At 39.6% G+C, this 18,670-nt stretch overlaps 1 protein-coding gene across 1 annotated transcript; it reads left to right on the top strand.

The window, feature by feature from the left end:
* Positions 1–13: 13 nt before the first annotated feature.
* On the top strand, positions 14–9,753 carry LOC129925033 (uncharacterized). The gene is made up of 6 exons (XM_056023080.1): positions 14–158; positions 3,519–3,598; positions 4,393–4,432; positions 7,163–7,296; positions 8,148–8,255; positions 9,349–9,753. The coding sequence occupies exons 1-6, from the start codon at positions 123–125 to the stop codon at positions 9,557–9,559; spliced, it is 609 nt and encodes a 202-aa protein (XP_055879055.1). The 5' UTR covers positions 14–122; the 3' UTR covers positions 9,560–9,753.
* Positions 9,754–18,670: the final 8,917 nt, after the last annotated feature.

Below are 18,670 nucleotides of genomic sequence, written 5' to 3'. Positions count from 1 at the left end.
CCATTATATAAGACCAGTATCCGGGACTAATGCTCAGTTCAGTGGGAGGAAGAGATGTGGGGGGATTCCCCACAAGGAGGTTAGTGCGGATTGGTAGACCGTACTTGCGCCTAACAGGATGAATGAACACCACGCTAGGATTGTTTTATTGTTTAGAGGTAAGTTAGGAATCCTATTTTTTAATTTGCCGTGCCTGCTTTCTCGTGTTTGTAGGAAGTGTGCTCGCTTGTTTTTCTAAGAAACAAACTAGGTTAAAAAGAGGGAAAAGCTGGCGAAACAAAACTGAAGTAGACTGTCAAGAATAATACGTTTTTCTAAGAGCTCATAAATACTATTGTAATCTGCTTCCGGCTGGCCCAAGTGGGAGAGAGCTAGTCGGTGCTAAAGCCATAGGCCCCACTATTTCAGGGGTCCCAATAGTATTTTACACAAAATGGGCCGCTATTTATGTATAACTATTACACATACATCAATGGCACTAGAGAGTAGAGACACCATGTTAACAAATTTATTATAATATCATGACTTAGGCATTGAATTGTGGGAAGTTTCTGACTTTACGGAAATAAAAAAAAAGTGATGTCAGAATAGGATTTTGAATTTGATAATTTTTAAGACGCCCCTGACGTTTGGCCAAATGACACCCTCATTAGTCTATTCGTCCAAAAAAACAAACAGATGTCAGTTACATCATCTACTCCATGAATCGCAAAATCTAGCAAAAGAAAAAAAAAGGGGGAGGGGGCAACAGGACCAGCCAATTTTACTATTCAATGGAAAAAAATATTTTCGTTATAATAACTAAATGAAAAGATAATTTAATATTGTTACGAATCTCACTATCCAGGCTCTCTGCAAACTGCACCATACACCACCAACTTAAAGAACTTGACAACTCAGGGCTCCAAAATAACGTAAAGGTTTAATGTCCATAAATAACAGCCAATACTGTACAATTCGCAGCATGTAGAACAGTACAAATAGTTCTCCGAAACAAATAGAACCACACCGTTGAACTGTGATCGAGTCGACCGTGTTCTGAGCCCCTGTCGTGAACCTCCTTTCTGAACCGACTTGACTGGACACCTCCGCTCATTATATAGGGTCCCTACTGGCCTTCTAGAACCGGACGGAACACCGCTCGAAGTTTCTAGCTTCGTCACATGACTACATCCCTCGTGAAGCCCATGAGCTCTGTTCACGACGGCGATCCTTCCCGAACCGTCCTGTTGACACTCGACTCGGCTGACCATCGTAACTCGTCACGGTTGACCGCTCGTCTAGCGCTGGCCTGGGGCGATTTGCATCGGCTGACTACACTCACACCACTACCCCCATCTGTGCCACCACCAGGTTTATAACAATATATATAATTGAAAGTAAGCAGTATGCATGTATGCATGTATGTATGTATGTTCCGCGTAGAAATCAAAACCATTTGAGGATGGGCGCCCCCAGGGGGGGTGCAAAGTGGTGTACTTGCACCCCCCCCCTGCGTTCTGATTAGCAAAATTCTAGCCATTTTTGTGCATAATCAGATCAATTAGAATCTCTCTCTCTATAGTTCCTCCTTCGTGATCGAAGATGAGGACATTACTCATTTCCCATGGACTCGAAGATGACTGTTAAGTTCAATCCTCGATTTAAAAAGCCGGCCGCATATGTGGCATGGGTGGGTTTCGTCAGTTGCAGATAGCCTGCTTCTACTCTCAGCTTTTTGTTGGTTCGGCGCTCTTTCACCCTGGCCATTCTTCTTCCTTTTAAATCTCGAGACTCCGAGACTCACAGCTTCACGCCATGAGGAGCGATCTAGAGCTAGTGCTTCCCAGCTGTGAATGTCGATATCACATACCTTGAAGGAGCTCTTGAGTCTTTGTAGCGCTTGTATTGACCTCCCTGGGAGCGCACACAACTCCCTTTACAGAACTACATGTCCCGCCCAATTAGAATCTAAGTAGCAAACTGAACAAGTAGTGATTCCACTGGTGACTGAAGTACAGTTGCAGTAAACTAGTCTAGGCTTATCAGGCATTCACATGCACCCCTCTGAATTCTGAGTAGCCAAATTTTAGCCACTATTTTACACATTCGAATCAATAAGCGTCTGCTAGGAAGCAACTTAACATATTTGATTTGATTCAACTGAAATAAAGTGAATAAAGATAAGTTATTATTGTAATAAACTAGAATAGGCGAATCTGTAGTTCATGTCCGTCCATGTGCGCTTTAGTAAAATGTTTTACATGTTTCGGATGTTCCTTCAGAGTTGAAGATAGTTTACTTCCTAGTCCAAACCGCCCGCAGGACGACGGGGGATGGGAGCGGGCAGGGTTTGAACCCTCGACCTCGACCGTCGATAAATCCGAACGACAGTCCAGCGCACAAACCGCACGACCAGGCAACCAATTCAATATTCTATAGCACGCTAGGCGTGACGATTTGTTTTCATTTGCACATAATTAAACTTAAATTATTATATTTGGTAAAGGCATAGAATATGATACAAGTTTTTTTTGTTGTTGTTGTTTTGTTTTTGTCTTGGAGGACAAATCTTTGCCAGCTGTCTTTCTATTTGATAAATATGAAAGTTTATTTGAACAAGAGTGAAGAGTGCAGCCATCTTGGTAAATGCAGTTACGTCATGCGGAAGTTGCGGTCATTGTTAGCGCTTGATAAAACAGCAGGTGAAACACGCCCAACGGTTTACGATAGAAGAGATGTAAAAAAGTTCTTCACATACCACCCGAGTCAAAGCGTTGATTTGTATCGACGGAGCACTAGCAGCAGAAACCAAAATATACTAGCAGTAGCAATGAATTGACTGCGTTTTCTTGGTATTTCGTTAATGAAACTGCAGATATCTCAGACGCTGAACAGATGTGTTTGAGCGTTGGATTTGTTGATGGCGATTGTACTCTAGAAGAATTCATTGGTTTTGTCCCTGTTGTTTAGAGAGACGCACTGCCTGTGTCTAACGTCATTGTCAGAGCATACATTATGTATATTTTTCACATGGACAAACTACTCGGCCAAGGCTACGATGGCTGCCCTAGATGGCTAGCATTCAGAACAGTGTCCAGGCAAGGATTCGTGAAAAATATCCCAAAAACAGCCTTTGTCCGTTGCACGTCCCAGAGCTAAGATCAGCTGTTTTTATGGCCAGCGATTGACGAGTGTGTCATGTGGCCAGCACAACAATCAACACGTATGTACTTTCCCCAACTATAGTCTGGTACCCATCAGAGTTGGGTGGACTCCGAGCGTCTTTAAAATCCCAAATTTTAAACCTAGTCTTCACCGGGATTCGAACCCGAGATTTCTCGGTTCGGAAACCAAGCTCTTTACAACTTAGCCATTACGCCTTCATACACGAACAGGCAGTCACCTTATTTAAGTAACCAAGAGAGTCTAATTTTCATCTTGTTTTAACATGGTACCATGTACCGAGTTTAAAATAAAGTTTCAACATTGAGGTAATCTTGGTTTAAAATTAACCTTGTCATTTTTATTCTCCCCAGAAAACACCAACAATTTCAAGTATGTCAGTGACGCTTATGCTCAGTATAGTCGCTAGTCTGCTGGTCTACAAATGTCACCTGTAAGTATAATGCAGCCAGTGATGCTCAACCTATTTAGAGCCGGGGGGGTCATATAAATTTCAGGCACTTGTTTCAGGGTTCACCGCAAAATAATAATAATAATAATAAGCGAGCCCCGATCAAACGTAGCCACTGCGGATTCATTAAGTACTTTTGGCAGAAGTTTCGATGGGCCTGATATGGCTGGTCTGTCCATCTGGTAAAAAGTTTGTACACGTTATTTCTTCCCAAACCCATTCTCGGATCAAGTTGAAACTTTGCACAATTATTAATTGGTGTAAACAATAAATGAATCAGTAACCAAAAACAACAAATTAACAAATTAGTCAATTAACTGTTTAATCCCAACAAGGGAAATTACTCCTTCAGTATTCACAGATATCGTTAAATTTGTAAGGTTTTGTCCCCTTAGATAATTGTTAGCGTTATTTCTCCCAAACTCATTGTCGGATCAAGTTGAAAGTTACACAATTATTTATCTTCCCTAAAACATGAATGAAATAAAAAAACAACAACAACGCAATTAGTCAATTAATTATTTGTTATTAATTATTTTATTTGATATGTAATAAGTGAAATAAATTTTACATTATAGAAAGATATCGTTGTAAGAGTGGAGTTCTTTCCCTTAGATAAACTTTGCTTTTTAAAAAGGGAATTTTGTTTTATTTTCTTTTTATTAAATTGTATAGAGCTACACTGTTTTATAATATTTGACATTGTTAGTGACGATAATCATCATTTAATACTTGCACAAGAAATTAAAGAGTTCATAAAACAATCTTTGTTCTAGTATTTCAGCAATGCTGCAGCCACCGGTAGGAGTACTAGAGGTAAATGGTTTAGATTTAAATTATGGATACTTTTCATCAGCTGACCCACAACACTATGTTACTTGTAAAACTTCGACCTACCCACAATGCCCAGAAAACTCAGACTCACCCACAATGACCAGAAAACTTTGACCTACCCACAATGCCCAGAAAACTTTGACCTACTCACAATGCCCAGAAAACTATAACTTACCCACAATGCCCAGAAAACTGTAACCTACCCACAATATCCAGAAAACTTTAACCTATCCACAATGCCCAGAAAAGTTTGACCTACTCACAATGCCCAGAAAAGTTTGACCAACCCACAATGCCCAAAAAACTTTGACCTGCCCACAATGCCCAGAAAACTTTAACCTACCCACAATGCCCAGAAAAGTTTGACCTACCCACAATGCCCAGAAAAGTTTGACCAACCCACAATGCCCAAAAAACTTTGACCTGCCCACAATGCCCAGAAAACTTTGACCTGCCCACAATGCCCAGAAAAGTTTGACCTACTCACAATGCCCAGAAAAGTTTGACCAACCCACAATGCCCAGAAAAGTTTGACCAACCCACAATGCCCAAAAAACTTTGACCTGCCCACAATGCCCAGAAAACTTTGACCTGCCCACAATGCCCAGAAAACTTTGACCTACCCACAATGCCCAGAAAACTTTGACCTGCCCACAATGCCCAGAAAACTTTGACCTACCCACAATGCCCAAAAAACTTTGACCTGCCCACAATGCCCAGAAAACTTTGACCTGCCCACAATGCCCAGAAAACTTTGACCTGCCCACAATGCCCAGAAAACTTTGACCTGCCCACAATGCCCAGAAAACTTTGACCTGCCCCCAATGCCCAAAAAACTTTGACCTGCCCACAATGCCCAGAAAACTTTGACCTGCCCACAATGCCCAGAAAACTTTGACCTACCCACAATGCCCAGAAAACTTTGACCTGCCCACAATGCCCAGAAAACTTTGACCTGCCCACAATGCCCAGAAAACTTTGACCTGCCCACAATGCCCAAAAAACTTTGACCTGCCCACAATGCCCAGAAAACTTTGACCTGCCCACAATGCCCAGAAAACTTTGACCTGCCCACAATGCCCAGAAAACTTTGACCTGCACACAATGCCCAGAAAAGTTTGACCTACCCACAATGCCCACAAAACTTTTACTACCTAGAATGTCCGGCATTTTAAGCCTAAGGAATGCATTTCCTTTTTGTACATTGAGAAGAAAGGAAGTTGGGACGTGAACCAAATACCCACGGGATAAAGTCTACGTAGCTACTCCTCCCTCCATCCTCCCCCCTCAACCATTTCTGTGATCAATTTATCTCAGGAAACGTTATTTTTGAGAAGCCTAATTAGATCTAGTAGGCCTAATACTTATTACGTATGCATAAACTATTTTAAACTTCTAAGGGAGGCGATCAGTGGGGACCTCATGACCGCATTGTCTTGATTGCAAAATCTGAAGGTCATGTAATTCAAGCTAGACAAAATACTGATTACATCGTTGTTGTTCAGTGCAATAACTTGTGGTACACTGGATAAGTCTACTAACATTGGAATGGTTAAAATAAAGCCTTAATCTTCTTTGTTTTTATTGACTCACTGTGACCTAAAACAGCGGTTCGCAAACTGTGGATCGCGGACCCAGGGCGGGCACCAAGTGTCCTTAATGCGAACGCAGGGGGTCCGCAGGAAGATAAAAAGCGCATACAACTTCTTAATCTATCTATCTATCTATCTATCTATCTATCTATCTATCTATCTATCTATCTATCTATCTATCTATCTATCTATCTATCTATCTATCTATCTACCTTAATGTTGTTGGCCACGTACCTGGGCAGCACAATGGTATAAAGGTATAAAGATTAAGAAAAAATAACGCCCTTTCGCTCTCATTGGCATTGAAGATAGCAGCAGGCAGCGGAGGGCCTCTGAGATTGTACGGGACAGCCATTTGAAAGCCATTTGAAGGGACCTTGCCGAATACAGGCGCAGACGACGAAAAGACACCTTAGGTTGACCCCCCTCCCAGACAACGGCTTTGGTTGCATTAGGTGTGGCAAAATAAACATGTCGCAACTGGGTCATGTGACAGAAAGACATCGCTGAGGCCAGTATTACTTTTGCCGAGAGAATGTGCTCATCTCAAAGTTCGTATTGGCCATGAAAAAATGTCAGGCAAAACAGATTACGATTCTGTATTAAAAGCCCAACAAAGAGCTACGGGGGGATAAAATGTAATATTCCTTGGGCAAGATAGTTCAAATTTTCAAGAAATAATTCCCTCAGTTGAGCAACTTCATGCTTTGGCACACAAAAACGAATTTTTGTCTGGAGTGAAATAGGCTTCAACGACTTGTGACAGTATCTTCATAAGCCTCGGAATGAAGTTTTTGAGTTCAAAAAAATATTGGATTGATAAATCAGTTCCGAATATCATCACCTTGATTGGCATATTTCTGACAATCGCGGTAAGTGAAGTTATTAGAAGGCGAATTTTTTTTTCCAAACTTAAGTAGGTCAAGAATTTTTGCAATCAACGATAACAAATTTACAACTCACTAATTTGACAGATTTCGTTAAAATTATTGATAGTTTTGCCAGCAAGTACAGTTTAATTTTCTTTAATTACAAAACTTTATTTTATATAAATGTATCCATTACTGTGTATGTGCTTAGACTTAAATCCGATTGTTAAATCCAATTATTAACTATGCAGGACTTTGAAGAAGACTCAAATTCAATGTTCGTGGATTTAGAAAGAAACCCAGGAGAAAACCCAAGTTCAGTCATACAGGTCATACAACAAAACCCAAGTTCAGTCAACCGTATCGTACAGAGTTGCTGTGAAGCGTGAGTACAACTAATTAGCAATATGAAAAACAATGTGTTTTCATCTCGTTTTCTATTGTATGTTCCTTGTTACTCAGATCTACCTTTGCATGTTCCTTGTTACTGATATACGTGTGTATGTTTCTTATTACTGAGATCTACCTGTGTTTAATGAGATCTACCTGTGTATGTTCTATGCTGGAGAGATCTACCTGTGTATGTTCTATGCTGGAGAGATCTACCTGTGTATGTTCTATGCTGGAGAGATCTACCTGTGTATGTTCTATGCTGGAAAGATCTACCTGTGTATGTTCTATGCTGGAGAGATCTACCTGTGTATGTTCTATGCCGGAGAGATCTACCTGTGTATGTTCTATGCTGGAGAGATCTACCTGTGTATGTTCTATGCTGGAGAGATCTACCTGTGTATGTTCTATGCTGGAGAGATCTACCTGTGTATGTTCTATGCTGGAGAGATCTACCTGTGTATGTTCTATGCCGGAGAGATCTACCTGTGTATGTTCTATGCTGGAGAGATCTACCTGTGTATGTTCTATGCTGGAGAGATCTACCTGTGTATGTTCTATGCTGGAGAGATCTACCTGTGTATGTTCTATGCTGGAGAGATCTACCTGTGTATGTTCTATGCTGGAGAGATCTACCTGTGTATGTTCTATGCCGGAGAGATCTACCTGTGTATGTTCTATGCTGGAGAGATCTACCTGTGCTTTTATCCATCTTAAAGACATGTACATTTGTATGTATTTGTTCCTGCGATTCATTCCAGGGTATTTTGTTGGCTACTGATTGTTATTTAAAAAAATAGCCTAAAAAGTTCCTGGACCTAAGTTGTTGTTTTTTTTAATCCCCAGAGAAACTCGAATGCAGAATTTTTCCACTTTGCCGGATCAGTTCGGCAGACAATTACGATTGGTCCAGCTAGCCGGAAGACAACAATATTTCCCAGTGGACACATGTAGGTCAGTGGATTTGTTGTTTTTTTTATATATCGAGGAAAGACTAAGACTAAGAGAAAAAGAAAAACAAGAAAAAACACAAATAATACTTATTTTAAAAAAGCGTATAGGAAGTAGAATTGTATTAATTCCTTTGGATCGGTCATGTGATTAAGTTTGTATTAGATCTAGACTAACAATAAGAAATCTGTGTGATTAGATATATTTTTACCATTTGTTTTTGTTTAGCGCTATTTCATACTTTTAGCTTTCTCTATACGCTATGGTCCTATCACTTGTCTGGACCAGTTAGAAAAAAACGGAGGAGGGGGGATAGATGGCGAATTTGACTGTAATTACTTTTAAAACCATTTATTTAAAAAAATACGGGAACGACCTGAATTTGAACTCAAGCCGATATTCTATTTCTAACCACTCTGCTAGTGAAATGCTTATGAAACTAGAACATTGTATAATTATATATGTATTGTTTGTTTCAAATTTACTTTGAAGCAGAGACCTATTAAGGGAACTAATTCAGATTCTAGCACCACTTCAGTCAGGTACAATTTATTTCCCTTTTTCGAGTTACCAAACAAAATAATTAATTATCAATAGTTAATTAACTAGTGTTTTTTTTATGGATTCTTGTTGCTTAGCTCGGCTGTAGTCTGGTAAGTTGGGCCATAGGCACATTGACTCATAGGAAGAGTCTGTGTCACCAGTGTCAGCATGTTGTCTGCAAATTTACGGACAGCTCAATCCACCAATTATTTTTTCGTTCCCTGACTTTTGTCCGCAGAGTCTGACAAGAAGCTTTATATATATTTTATAAACACTAACGTATAAACCATTTTTAAAACAAGATTTAAAAAGCAGTGGGTTTTTTTTTGTAATCACAGATTCAGACAATTACACACTAGAAATAATTCTAAACTTCTCGCATTAAAAATCTATTTCACTCTTCAGCTTCTGTATGTGTAATATAAATGTAACATCTATTTACGATCTATAAAAAAAGCGCACTCCTTTTGTGTGCTTGAGCTGTCCCACGGGGTCCTCTTACGAATATTTGTTTTCAAAGTAACAAAGTTCTTAATTTTTTTTTCTTTTGCAGGTCTTTTTCAAATTGTAACTGCCCCTGCGCTTGTGCCCTGACCGAACAAAGTTTCACAGCCTTGACCTACGACCCTGACACACCCAGCAGGATCGTGTTTAATTTTGTAACAATTCCAAGTGTGTGCAGATGCGTGAACAACTTTCGGCGCCATTTTGAGGACCAGTATTTTCCGTACCCAGAGGAAAGCAATTTAGGAGACCGCCCATGACGCAGAAAGTAGGGTGCCGAAATGGGTATTAAAAGAACTACATAAAATTTTAGAATTTTTCTATCGCTAACTTTTTAAATTTCGTTTAAATTATGTATAAGTTTTATAGTGCTTACTGGCGGCATTTCTTAGGCAAATATGAATTTCGCACTTTATTAAGAAAAAAGAGGGGGGGGGCGTTTGGTAACTGCTTAGAGCTATGCATTGTTTACCTTGGGTCTATTAATCTCTGTGTCACTTGGAAATAGAGATAGGAATCGAACCCAACTTTTAAAGTTCGGGTTCGGTTCGGTTCGGTCAGATTTAAGTTCGGGTTCGGTTCGGTTCGATGACGAGTATAGTTCGGGTTCGGTTCGGTTCGGTCAGGTCCAAAGTTCGGGTTCGGCTCGGTTCGATGTTATGAAATTATGTAATAGCGAAATTAAGTTATTAGGCTTAATGAAATGTAGCCTATTAGATAAAACACTTTCATTTGAATTTTTCATAAAACAAATACTTTGCAACATATAATAGGCCAATGGGCAATACTCATTCCAAAATAATGTTGCCTACATAAATTTCAAGGATTGTAAAAAATGTCTTAATGAGTCAGTGTCTCACACCTATATAAAGTAGGCCTATTGTCAGTTTTTTTTTTTTTTCCGAAATAATGTTGCATACATAAATTGTAAGCGTTGTAAAAGTTTCTTCATGGAGATAGAATTGAAGATGCGGCATGTTTTCGCTCAAGTCGGCAAGGGGTTTAATTCCGGGCGGGACGCGGCGCTAAGATTATTCTAAACTTTATCTCATAGTAAGAAGAGATAATTTTTAAAAAGCTTATATTTATGTTTTCTTACAGAACGCACTAGTCATCTTATTTTTAAAAAATTCGAGGGCCATATTAAATCTAGTAATAAAGAAGCAGCCTTGACCAATAGTATTATTCGAGGGACATTCTAGTTAGGCCGACATATTGCACACGTACTTCTGTAATAGGCGTGATCTTTTTCAAAAATATTCTTCGTGTTAAGACGTCTCTGTCGCAAACTTTTTTTTCCTACAAAAGTCGTCACTATAATGAATAGCAATAAAATTCGACTATTATGAGACAAAAATTCCAGAAGAATCACACTAGCGAAGATGTTTTAAAATGTGTTCTTCAAAACGTTTTGACCCGTATTGTTGCATACGCGCCTCGCAAAAGCAGTCTACATTTAACAAGGTCTTATTAGAAGATATTCCTACTTAATATATTTTAATTTTTAAACATAATTTTACTACTATTCAGATAAGTTACACTGAAAAGAAAACATTTATTTCGACGCCCCTTTCCTTGTTAGTTGGTTTGTCGCTTACAAAACAGCTAGTATAATTGAAGTTTATTGAACCAATAAAGACGTTTTATATTTTTACTTAAACTTTAAAAGAAATTTCGTATGCGAGCAGCTCAATATAGCCTAACTGTTATTACAATATTCACATATTTAACTTGAGATATAAATGTAATATTAATGAAATATACTGATATTTAAACGAAATCTAGCTCACCACAAAACAACGTCTTTACACGTTCATTTCTCAAAATTGTCTGCCGTTTCACATTTTCATTACTCTAATTTCATCATCCTCATCATACATGCATACACCAATCAATCGCTTAACCTCATCTTACCGCCGCCAGGAAACACACACACACTCTATAACACCCCCTATTTGTCAGGAAGTTACTTCCACCCCTCCCCCAATTCGAGGTACTCGCCATCCACACACCCCTGCATTAAAAATACTGATGATCAATAATGCAAACCAGAATAATAGTAATAATATTCCTATACGGAATACTTCACAATTTTTAAACATACAACACTAAAAAGAAATGTAAATACCGTTATTTAGAAATTAAATATTAAGTTTTTTAAGTAGTTCTAATATTAAATATTTATAAAAGAGATTCCGTTTTAAACTGATTTTACCATGAAAAGAAGATAATTAAATGTATTTTAAATTAGAATACATATGAACTTAGTGAAGATTTATATCTACACTCTATAGTCGTCCAAAAATATTCTACTCTCAACTAACAGCCATTTCAATAAAAGTGACAATATTTTAAAATTGACTTTCTACTTATTAGATCTACTGAGAGGGCGGGCTAATCTGATCAAAAGAAATATTGCAAACAGCCCGCGAAAATTCAGGGGCAGGGAGAGTCGGCAGGTATGGAAAAACCCATGGGAATACCTCGCGCGCGCTTAAATTTTTTTTAATTTCCAAAATACCCCCACCCCCTTTATCTATCCCATGTTTGGATAATGGAATCATTAGAATTAAAATAAAATATTTAAGTATTTTATTATTATTATTATTAAACTAAACACAAAAAAAAAAGATGTAGAAATTGCTAAATTAGTTCGGTTAAGATAAGGAGGGTTCGTTCGGTTCGGTTCGTACCGAGCAGTTTCAAAGTTCGGGTTCGGTTCGGTTCGGTCATAAGTGAGGTTCGAGTTCGGTGTGTTCGGTTCGGGTTCGGTTCGTTTCCCATCTCTACTTGGAAATCATGCAACTATTATTTAATATGAGCTTATAGTGTCTTATTCTTGTTTGAGGATGACTAAATACTGAAATAGCTAAAACTCATTACACTTTATCCGACCAAAAGTTGTTTTGGACTCGGTCAGTCGAATTTTGTGTATTACCTCAAGACTCAGAATTACTAGGCGGTTGTCTCCCATTAGTTCCCATTATATGGATTTATTTCTGCAAATGAAATTCCTATGACCCTTTTTTTTTTTTTAAATTTTATATACTCTCTCTCTATATATAAATATATAAAAAGGTTATGTGAAGTTTAATATTCTCAGTTTTCTATATCTCATTATTCATCTATTCAATTTGTTTTTTTTTGTTTTTTTTAAAACTTTGACTCAGGAAGAATCTCAGGTCTTTAAGAGAAATTTTTTTTTCCTTCTTTTGTGATGTATATTTTTTAAAATTGTCACATTATCTAGTTGTGAACGCCAAGTGAACAATTTATGATCGGTTTGATATGTGAAATAATAATAGAAATATTGTCTCCTCTATTTATTTATTTTCTATAGAACAGTACTTTTTTTTTAAATGGCTGGTTATCAATAAACAGGAGGAATGCTACCGTTGCCTCAGCGTGGCCCTCCGGAGGAAACGTCCGCCAAGGGAGTCGGATAGGTCAAGTACGGTAGCACACATAGCTCTCAGTGGGCTACCAAGATATGGTCGAGAGACTGTACATTGCACGTGGTAGGGATGTACCAAAGGCTCGCTAATCAGTCCAACCCCCCACCGCTTCGTTACCTATCGGGGGCCATACGCGCTGTGATGGGCCCTCGCACGGGTTCGGTGGGACATTATAGGCATAATAAGGGCCCCCACGATGCTCGGCCTCCGGCCTCGCACGGGAAGGGGAACCCGTGCCTGGCTCAAGGTGGCCGTGTCCTGCGACACACCGGGTGTGAATACATGATCACTTCGGATAAGGCGGGACTTCGGACAGAGAGATTGGTGAAGAGCCGATGCCTCATCCTGGCCATGGATAAAATCCTTTCCTTGGTCAAGAGGTCCATAATAGGGAACGGGACGTTCTCGGACCTTAAGGACATTTGATTCAGGTTATCAATAAAAATGTTTTTTTTTATTACAAAGCTTATATCAAGTCACTCTGTATGTATGTCTGTCAGTTTACGTGTCTGTCTGTCAGTCTGTCTGGTAAAAAGTGTTTACACGTTATTTTTCCCACACCTATTCTCGGATAAAGTTGAAACTTCGCACAAAACTAAGCAACCAGTCAATTACTGGTAATTAATCATATTTTTGTTTGATACCAGCATTGGAAACTAATCTTTCAGTAATCATAGATATGGCTAAATTTGTTGGGCTTAGTCCCCTCAAAAAGGGGGCGCGGTGGCTGAGTGGTTAAGCTCTCGGCTTCCGAACCTGGGGTCCTGGGTTCGAATCTCGATGAAGACTGGGATTTTGAATTTCGGGAGTCCACACAACTCTAATGGGTACCTGACTTAAGTTGGGGAAAGTAAAGGCGGTTGGTCGTTGTGCTGGCCACATAACACCCTGCTTGTTAACCGTTGGCCATAGAAACAGATGACCTTAACATCATCTGCCCCATAGATCGCTAGATCTGAAAGGGAAACTTTACTTTACTAGTCCCCTCAAATAGTTGTTAAAGCTATTTCTCCCTCACGCATTCTCCGATCAAGTTGAAACTTAAAATTATAGCATAATAATGTCAGTTTAATTTAAAAAGAGAACTGAAAAATACAAAGATATATAGGACAAATACTTTTTAATCAAAGAAACGAAACGGACTAGTCCAACAAACCCTATTAAAAAAACAACAACACTTAGTCTATTAATTATTGGTAATTAATTATTTTGCTTGATATCAAAAAAGGGAAATAACTTGTGCATTATTGACATAGTTTTCAAGGGCGGAATTCTTCCCCTTTAGATAGGATTTTAAAAATATTTTGCTTGTTAATAAGTTTGATCAGTGTTTTACATGCTTTAAAAATATTTACAGCGTCTATTGCTTGTGCTAGAATATTGTTAAATAGTATCTACCTGCCTCAACATATCCCTCCGTTCAGATCTCTCCTGAGCCTTTCATCTCCATTCCCGAACTCCAAGCTGTTGTAGATCTACCTCCACATCATCAGTCTATTCTAAATAGTATCGTTTATAGAAAATATTATGATCGATAAAAACTAAAGAGTTGGTTGTTGATTTAAAGAGGCATCCTAGAGACAAAGCGTTTTAAGTAAGCAGCAGTCAGAGAGGTTTATTGTAACAAACTACATTTGTATACAATAATTAAAATAAAGTGATCATTTTCCAAATTACTATTTGAAAATAAACATTAAAAAAAATCAAAGTATCGATACTAAAAGGTGAGCAATGGAATTGTAACGGAGTTGCACGGGTAAAAAAAAACAATCTCTCAGAGCAGACCTTGGCAGGGTGTGGGGCCCAGAACAATGGCCAGGATGTGGGGCCTAGGACCATGGCCAGGATGTGGGGCCTAGGACGATGGCCAGGATGTGGGGCCGAGGACCATGGCAGGATGTGGGGCCTAGGACCATGGCCAGGATGTGGGGCCTAGGACCTTTGCAGGGTGTGGGGATTAGGACCATGGCAGGGTGTGGGGCCTAGTACCATGGCTAGGATGTGGGGCCCAGAACAATGGCCAGGATGTGGAGCCTAGGACCATGGTCAGGATGTGGGGCCTAGGACCATGGCCAGGATGTGGGGCGTAGGACCATGGCAGGATGTGGGGCCCAGAACCATGGCCAGGTTGTGGGGCATAGGACCATTACCAGGGTGTGGGGCCTAAGATCATGGCAGGATGTGGGGCCTAGGACCATGGTCAGGGTGTGGGGCCTAGGACTATGGCAGGATGTGGGGCCTAGGACCATGGTCAGGGTGTGGGGCATAGGACCATGGCCAGGATGTGGGGCATATGACCAGGGTGTCGAGCCTAGGACCATGGCAGGATGTGGGGCCTAGGACCATGGCAGGATGTGGGGCCTAGGACCATGGCCAGGATGTGGGGCTTAAGACCATGGCCAGGATGTGGGGCCTAGGACCAACACATTACTCTAGACCATTATGTCATTACTGCTGATGTAGCCAATGCAATGGGTGGATCTTTACATTTTTAAAATGTCTCAATGGAAATGTGACATTAATAGATTTTGAGAATTCAATCTTCAAATCAAGATAATTGCAATTACTTTGCACCTAAACTCTTGATCTCAAGCAACAGAAAAAAAAAATATATTTCCCATCAACCAATATAAAGCTTTGACTAATATCTAAAGTCCACATCTACATTGGTGACTATTCGTTTTTTACTTTTAAAAAACAAAGTTTCGTTTCTTTGTTTTGGTTTTTTTAAAATTCTAAACTATACATTTTTAGCTATAAATTCTAAACTCCACTCCAAATGTAAAGTTAGTGAACTATACACATTCAAATATGCACAACTCCTCCTTATTTAACTAATAGGGGATGGAACCTTGACAGTGTAACGACCGTTTACAATTTATATTACATGGTCTCTTCAGTACAATCTAAATGTTCTCTACTCAATAATTGAATCCGAATTACAATTCAAAAGGATGAACTAAGATATAAATCATATGTGTGCACGACTTAATTTCATTAAGGGTCAATAGTTAATGGGAAATGAAATTTAAAGTCTTGACACGCTTCAATGACATCCAGTAACGTAGACCCCCATTTACAGGCCATAGCCCCCTCCCCCCCAATTTATTTTTTCGCTCTCGTAGACCCCTTGGAAGTCCTCGCAGACCCCAGGGGGTCTATATAGACCACTTTGGGAATCACTGATGTGGATGAATGGTGCCCCCCCCCCCATATCGATAAATAGCATAGATAATCCCAGGGCTGGATTTAGACCAGTCGACGCCCTAAGCAACACAAGGTTTCGTTGACCCAACACGTACCATTATCGATATGTTCGTGAAACTGTGGAAGTTTATTTTATTTTTTTTTTGTAGGCGGTCACGTGACTGCTTGACTGCACAGTGATGACTTAATTTGAAGGGACAAAACACAATGACTCGGGTCTCGCAAAGGGAGAGTACCAGTGGAAAGGAGACAGAGAAAGCGATGGGAAGAGAACCTTAAAAAATGGACGGGCCTGTCACTGAAAGAGATTCAAGGCAAAAGAGAGGAATGGAGAGAGACGGTCGATAGATTATGTGTGTGGCCCCAGCGGTTCAACAAATTAAGAAATGGACCTCATTCACCAACAGTAAAGACACAACATTTAGCCACGTGATTCTCTATCTCTTACATACAAATTACGATCTAATTTTTTGTAAACAATGGCTATCACATGACAGTTTTTTTTCCCGTTGTTTTATCAATATTATCACGTGACTAAATGTTGTTTGTTTACGATTGGTGAATGAGGTCCATTGGTAAAGGTGAAGATGAAACACAAGAGAAAATGAGTGTTAAATAAGGACTCAATAAGTTATGCCTCAACTCCAATATACGACTTATATAAGGACATTTCGACACATACTGGTAGCATTGCTTCGCAAGCCACTACAAAGGCAGTGTTTTAGTTATATTATCAAACTAACAATTAAAATTGTAAATTTATGGCATTTATGCACAGGAAACGAAACCTAAAAAAAATTATGTCGCCTATCTTATAGATAACAGGTTAGCCGTTGTAACTTTTCAAACCATATATCATATAAATCCTAAGCATATCACTGTCAATCTAGTCATGCATGTTGATCATTGACATAAACTATGCTAAGTCGTTGGTTTTCCTGGCTGATTCAAGAGAGCAACTAAATGTGGCTCAACAAAAATGGCTGAGACGGATTTTGGGAGTCAGTTACACAGAGCGGGTCTCAAACAAGGAAATCCTAAGCCGAACTGGGAGTCGAACACTTAGTGAGGTTGTGACAGAGCGTCGCATGAGGTTTGTGGGACATGCTCTACGAAAAAAGGAACTACGCATGCGATGACATGGAGGTCATATGAGGAATGCGCAAACAAGGACGTCCTCGTATAACTTGGCGTCACACCTTCATGGAGGACCTCAGAACAGTGGACACCAGGTGGGAGGAGACTTCAGACATTGCCAATGACAGATCTTTATGGAGACAGCTTGCCGCCAAACGCGCCGAACGTGGCGCGGGAGGACCTAAGTCTGTCACAACCAACCCATTTCATTCTCTTATGGCACTGTCGCTTTTAGACTTTGGGTCGCCTAGACCTTGACGCTTCCTTCCAATTCTGTCACTATGGCATAATACAAAAATATAGATAGATCTATAATCAGTTCATTTATGTCAGCTTAAAAGACAAAGCACAATCTATTTATCGAGCGTGTTGGAGTTAAAGAATAGTAGAGGCTGCCTTCAGCAAGGGAAACTATCCTACAACTAGTCGTATTTAGTCATATTATTTCCTCCCTTTTTATTTCCACAAAAAGTATAGACCTAACTCAGTTTACGTGTTTCGTGGTCAGTATTTTTGATGTTGTTGATGAGTTTAAGGTTAGGGTTAGTCTTAAAACTTAACGATCAATGCAAAGAGACTATTAGAGTGCTATCGGAGGATGGAAGAGGTTACCTGAATTAGCCAGGAAATCCAAAGACTTGGCAGAGTTTAAGTCACTAATGGACATGCATGACTAGATTGACACAGGGGCATGCGTAGGACGTAATCATCTTCTCGTTTGAAGTAACGTTTGTAACGTATACGATAACAGACACATCTGACCCCAGACTATGTCTATCTGACCTATATAAGTGTAGTTTCCTTCTAGTCGTGTGCTATGTACTTCATATGACGTAACAGTTCCCTTTTCAAATCTCGCGAGATCTAAAGGGCAGATGATGTCATCTGTTTCTTTGGCCAACTAAAGTCAGGTACCTATTAGAGTTGGTTGGGCCGCACTAAAAATCCTGAAATTCAAAATCCCAGTCTTCACCGAGATTCGAACCCAGGACCCCAGGTTTGGAAGCCAAGTGCTTAACCTCCCAGGCACCATGCCCCCCCCCCAACCCCACTTCATACATTAAGTAAATTAATGAGGACTTAGATCTATGTAGCCTTTAGTGTTTTATTCCGAGAGTTTCGTAGTTCACAAGGTATGAGAGTAACTGACCTAGATCTGTATACACACCACAGCTCTGCTCTCTGGTCAACCCGCCAGGTTAACTAGGGCACGTTGACACCGTTGAACCAATACCACAACCACAATGTAAATAGTACAATCTAAAGTGTTAAATGAGATGACTAGAGGTGCCCCCCTTTCATTTGTTGCTTTAATGTGTTTGTTATTTAGAATGTCATGTGTTAATTGGGTGTGAGCACATGCGATGTTTTGCACATATGTGTTTGTGTACAAGCATGTTTGTGTATATGTGTGTTTGTATACATGGGAAGCTGTATAAATGTGTGTTTTGTGTGCACATGTGCTTGTGTACATGTAAGTTTGTATAGGCTACATGTGGTGTTTGTGTACATGTAAGTTTGTATAGGCTACATGTGGTGCTTGTGTACATGTAAGTTTGTATAGGCTACATG

Source organism: Biomphalaria glabrata, chromosome 3, assembly GCF_947242115.1.
Source record: "Biomphalaria glabrata chromosome 3, xgBioGlab47.1, whole genome shotgun sequence".
NCBI lineage: Eukaryota > Metazoa > Mollusca > Gastropoda > Planorbidae > Biomphalaria > Biomphalaria glabrata.
The sequence above is the reverse complement of the archived record's forward strand: the minus strand, read 5'-3'. Positions and strand labels throughout refer to the sequence as shown.

Excerpts from the sequence above, each read along its gene's own strand:
- LOC129925033 (XM_056023080.1), top strand. The coding sequence starts at position 123 with ATGAACACCACGCTAGGATTGTTTTATTGTTTAGAG. Across the intron at positions 3,599-4,392 it reads CTGGTCTACAAATGTCACCT|TATTTCAGCAATGCTGCAGC; the intron begins GTAAGTATAATG and ends TCTTTGTTCTAG. Across the intron at positions 7,297-8,147 it reads GTACAGAGTTGCTGTGAAGC|AGAAACTCGAATGCAGAATT; the intron begins GTGAGTACAACT and ends TTTAATCCCCAG.